Raw genomic sequence first — 5978 nt, forward strand, 5'->3', positions numbered from 1 at the left:
AAAAAAAAAAGAAAAAGAAAAGGATTCAAGAAAGAAAATTAATAATAAAACAACTTGCTCGTTTATATTTTTCGAAGAAACGAGCTACCTATCTGATTAATTAAAGTTAAGAAAGTTTTCAACAACTCGTATCATTATAACAAATAAGATAAGATAAAAAGAACAGGAAGCGCGGATCAGGTAAATGTGTACGGAAAAACTGAGAGGGAAAAGTAGAAGAAACGAGCAGAGGGACAGAGACGGAGGGAACAAAGAGCGAACGAAACAAGGTGGGGAGGAAAGAGAGAGGCATAGGAGAAGTATGTATATATCTGTATGGCATAGAATTTATTGCTGAGGACCGGGCTGGACCCCGTTGGGGAGTAACAAAGAGAAAGAGACATACTCGTACGAGAGCGCATAATTTATGCTCTCATTATGCGACAACCAAGATTCATTACGGCCAACAAGCATTGTCGCGCCGATTCGGAGATCGATCATGGCTCGGTAAGTAAATGCACGGACGATCATCGGATATCGCTATTATTTTGCCCGAAGTAATCTGATCGCATAAATAAACAAAAGTAAGAATATTACAATTTGAAATAAGAAACGTACAAAAAAAAAGAAAAATGATTTATTAAGATTTCATCGAAATAATTAAAAATAATTTTTAAAATATCGATAAGATTAACAAAATTATATCATTTCTAAGGAAAATTACACTTTGTCACTTTGTGTTGTTGATTATTCTATATTTTTAAGAAAAAATATAGAATAATGGATCAAAAAATTGTTAAAAGATTTGGTATTAATTGGCTGTTAAATTGATGCGAAGAATGAGTTAATATATTTTGATTGTTTGAATGATGGATAAGTTAAAAAATTGTTGAGTTGCATAACGACATACATAACGAAGGAAAAAATTGAAGTTGAATACAATTTGCACGTTTGTACAGCCTTTAAAGTTAACCGGTGAAAGAGAAAGGACCTCCGTGTAACTCCGACCCCACAATTATCGCCTTTCTTTGGATTATCCATCGGCCTTGAGACGTGTTGCGCTCTTTACAAACGCGTACACGCGCAATTTACTTGACTGTTGAAACAGTGGTTAATAAATTATAATCTTACGAGCAACATTGTGAGATGAGTCGAAATATTAATCTTTATAATTATAACATTTGTATATCCATTTTTTTCGTAGCTTTATTATGTGAAATAAATTTGGCAACTCATAATTTACAGTGTGTAATTTTGAAATACTGGCTTCAAATAAGTTTGAAAATAATTTAAAAAAAAAAAGTCATCGTGCTGGACCACCTATCGTGACCATTCTAATTATTTTCGTTATTAATGAACCAATTAAAATATTTTTTTGCCGCAGATGATACAATTTTAAAGGAGATCTCTTTTAAACAAGTTTTCAAGGTTTGATTTCGACTTTTTTTCTCCTATCAACTAATTAACAGGCTCATAAGGATAAATTCCATTCCTAAAAACAAGGATTTCTTTTTTTTATCTAATAATAACATATCATTCTTCCTTCAGATAAAGACAAAAATTCCATCGAGATAATAACGTCTCTCTCACCATTCCTAAAAAAAAAAAGAAAAAAGTTCTCGATTGAACGATCTTTTCAATACTTTCATTTTCCATACTACTTTCTCGTAAACATTAACAAAAAATTCAAAAACTTGGAGCACTCGATCCCATCGCATTACGTCGCGACATAAACTCCATCCTCCCTTTCAAAAAATCCTTGATCAATCCTCAACAACATTTAATCGATCTTCCCAATACTTTTTACCCGCGCACTCTCAACGATACCCGATCCATCGAAACCACGATTTTCACTTATGTCGCTCGCAAATACACGCGTGTGCCTGATTTATCCGCGACAATGTCCCCCACTGGTGAAAAGAAGAGATATATTCGATTTATCCAGGGACAGAGAGGTTCTCCTGCGAGGAACATTCAATTATCGAACTCGAGAACGATCCCTCCATGTCCCGTGCGTTTTATCTCGATGTACGACCTCGGAAATCCGGCCGCCGCCATTTTAATATCGTTCCTTCTCCCGCTCGTAAATCGATCTCGCGAGAAATACGCGTGTTACTCGCGTTTAATTCGTGCTCGAATCGAAAAAGGGGGAGGGGAGAAAAGGGATTCAAGAAGGTGCAAAGAAGAAGGGGGGAAAAGAAAAAAAAAAAAGAAAAAAAAAGAACGGTTCAATTTGCGAGTTCGACCTTGCGATTCGAAAAACGACGGTGTTCGAGGATCATGTTCAACGATCCTCTGGTCTCGTTTTGTTCGGTTCATCGTGAATGATTGTCCCGCTAGTCGACGGTGCTTATTAATCCACCGACGCTGCCTTTGAACAGGTTTTTGCATTACAACTCTGTAGCCGGCCAGATTGCGGTAACGGGATTAAAAATTATTCACGAGAGATTGTTCGTTCGGTAGAATGTGTAATTATAATGCGAAATCGTTTTCGAAAGAGAGAGAGAGAGAGAGAGGGAGAGGATGGTTGGTTCTTGGTTGGTTGGCCGCCCCGTTTTCATGTTTCGAGAGGGGTTTTCCTTTTAAGTTTCGATAAACCGATTTATAAATCTCCCCACGGTAGAGAGAGATTATCTCTCCGGTGCAATGTACATTTTACATGTTACAAGATAAACTAGAAATAAGGAGCAGCATTTATCTTGTTGAACTTTTCAGAAATGAGTAAATTTGGATAAGTGAATTTTCTTTCAGAAATTTTGTACGACTCAAAATTAAAATATTTATTATATATTTCATTGATATTTTTCAATCCTATTCTAAATATATATTATTTAAAATAACTTTGTAAAAAAAGAAAAATAATTATATTATTTTATTATCAGGTTCGTGAAACTTGAAGAATCTGACTGATTATAATAAATATTATTCGAATGTGGAAAAAAATTTCGAAGCGATTAATTTCCTACGAAAATAATAAACATGGAAATATCAATGGCGACCACCAACATTGCTAAAACATTGATTGAGCAATTATTGAAGAATTAACGTGGATTATCGACTACAAGGTATTAAATATTGTTGACTCGTTTCATAATGTAACGAAACGGGTTTTTGCTTTCGAAACGATTATCGATAATCGTAATCATTGGCCAGATGGTTGATAGAACGATAGATAGAAGGGGAGGGAGGGGCGTGTTAAATCGTGCGTTCGTTCATATTTATTCAAGACAGAAGGTAACCTCGCGCGTTTGATAGCTGCCGATTGCAAAGCCATCCGAGACGATTAATCTCCTTCATCTTTATCCGTCTCGCGATCCTCTGTATCTCATCTTTCCATCGAAAGAAGGTTACTCCCCCTTCCACTTATCTTTTTAACCCTTTAACCTTCTGGTTAATTCTCTACTCGCGTATAGATATCGCAACTTTCTTCTCTCTTCCCCCCTTATTTTTCCCTTTTCGCGATAATAACAACTGCGCTGGATTTTTATGCAAAATTAAAAAAAACTAAGAAGAAATGAATAAAGTGAAATTTGCTTTATTCCTCCAATATCGTAAGTGTATTATTATATTTTTTATTATTATATTTTGAATATTTTGAGCATATCATTGCGCGCACTTTGCAGATATAATCGAAATTGATTCATAAAATTATTTACAAACGCTTATAATTTTTTGTGTAATGAAATTTTGAATTATCTGTTGTAGCGAGTATATACATCATCGAATAACAACAATTCATTACGTATTCAATTGATAATTATCAATTCATAAGGGTACATCGTTTCGATTAATTAAAATTTTAATTAAAAACTCGATACTGAAAAGTATTCTCTTGGTTAATAGTAAAACACATTAGCAAGCAATTAATCTTCCCGATTCGAGACACGAGGTCGTTCATCTTAACCTAAGAGCGTCGCAACATTAATTTCAAACGACACTTGTACCATGATAAATTCTAAAAAAAAAAGAAAAATTCGAGGTATTCACAAGTATATTTTCGCGGACAATTCTCGGTCTTCTTCTTCCGCGGCAACTTGTGCGAATAGTTCGTTTATTCAGTGTTTTCGTATTTTTCCTTTTGCACCTTATTACCCGGCCATAGACACGTTCACCGGTCTTTCACGTTGCCTTTTCTAACAACCTTGTCCCGCAAGAATGTAATCGGTTCCAAGGATGCGGCGGAACCGAAGAGGAAAGGGGTCGATAGGTTAAAGGGGTTAAGAAAGATAGAGCTAATTGCTCGCGGAGTAATATCTCATAGGTGTGTGCACAAGTGACGTGTGGGATAAATAAAAATGGCCAAGTTTATACTTGGAGCCGTTTAATTAAAGGCTCGATGGGATATTAATTCAATCTCGTTCCTCTTTAATCGGCGCTTTAATCGTTATCGTATTGGCTTTTCAACGGTTCTAATAAATTATTAATAATAAAGAATTATTTATACGTTTGATGATCTGTTCGTTTATTTCGATATATCGAAAAATTTAAGGAAAAGGATTAAGTTTGATTAAGATATTGTGAATGGAGAATGTTTTTGTGCAAAAATGTATATGAATAATATAATATAGTTGTGGAGTTAATTTAGGATTAATTTTTAGAGAAAATTTCCTCCGTGAAATTCTCGCGAAAAAAATATAAATTTATTTTAAAACGAAAATAGTTTTTGAATTGTTATGTTTTTATGTTCTGAGTATACTTATATTAGTTGAAAAATTTTGTAGATTAATAACAATTACAGAATCCTAGAGTAACATCTTTAAAATTTGTCAAGTATTTATTTAAGGGAAAAAAAATTGCATTACAATTTTCGAAAATTAATAAAATTAATTTGATCTTTCAAATTTTCAATATTACGTCGATTGATTTAAAGGAAATATACCTGTATGCATATAATAACAAATTAAACACACGCGATGCAAATTTTTTCGCTCGAATATTAAAAGAGGGATAAATAGATACATTAAAAAAAAAAAATAACACGTTTTTCCATTTGAAGGTCTGAAAAAAATCGTTTCCTTATCGCGAAAACGAGATTTACAACTATAATACCTGGTTTCTCGAGGCACCTTTTACACAAATTAGCAAAAGCATCGAATTAGAAATGCAGATCGATCGGCTACTGTAATCGATACGCCATCTTTAAAAATAATATTAGCATAAAAGTTGACGTTCACAGCATTTCAAATGTAACTCGCATAATTATGAATCGATGCGACTATTGCATGAGAATATAAAAAAGGGGAGAAATGTCGGTAGATTGTTTCATTAGATTAATAATTTATCAATAAGATGTAATTTAATATAATAAAATATTTGTTTTATATTATATGAATTTTTATATCTATATAAATATATGTATGTGTGTGTGTATGAAATTGTACAAGTTGAAATAATTCGATATATCGAATTTCAATATATATATTTCCTGTGAAAAAGTTAGGAAATAACGATCAACTAAAGGAATCTAATTATAATAATTAACCTTATCTTACGATGGAAATAACTCAAGATATTATCGAATCGTTGAATCACTTTGCGATCGAAAGATGCTCAAGAAAGATATAAAGATTGAGAATTTTATTAAAAAAATATTTCATCCACAACGATCGTAATACAATTGTGGAGGATCAATGTTAGCTGTTAGTACGTTACACGATTTCTTATTTCTCATATTTTGAAAATTTTAACAAGTTACTCGATTAGACTCGATGTGAATATTCTTGCCTTAAATACCGTGTATATTTCTTATCTACTTTTTCATCTTGCGTTTATAAAAATCAAGGTTATGTCCTTATTATACCAATTATTGCAACAGAAAGTATAGGACGAGCAAAAATAAACGCGATACGATTAAAAATCCTTAATGAGGTAATAAATACCGATGAAATGAAAACAGAGAGAAAAAAAAATAAATCTAGATTCGTTAAAATTTCCTTACCTGTTTTCGAGACGAACGATCGTTTACCGATTTTTTTGCTATTTTTTTTTTTTTTTTTTTT

General features: G+C 32.8%; 1 protein-coding gene across 1 annotated transcript in view; it reads left to right on the forward strand.

Moving 5' to 3' along the window:
• Positions 1 to 238: 238 nt before the first annotated feature.
• The window catches only part of LOC102675477 (targeting protein for Xklp2-like), a 15174-nt gene continuing 9434 nt past the window's right edge, over positions 239 to 5978 (forward strand). Inside the window, exon 1 of the mRNA XM_031513568.1 lies at positions 239 to 486. Coding sequence (XP_031369428.1) covers positions 418 to 486 — 69 coding nt within the window. The 5' untranslated portion in view covers positions 239 to 417. The remainder of the gene's footprint in view (positions 487 to 5978) is intronic.

Source organism: Apis dorsata, unplaced genomic scaffold (genome assembly GCF_000469605.1).
Source record: "Apis dorsata unplaced genomic scaffold, Apis dorsata 1.3 scaffold_667, whole genome shotgun sequence".
NCBI lineage: Eukaryota > Metazoa > Arthropoda > Insecta > Hymenoptera > Apidae > Apis > Apis dorsata.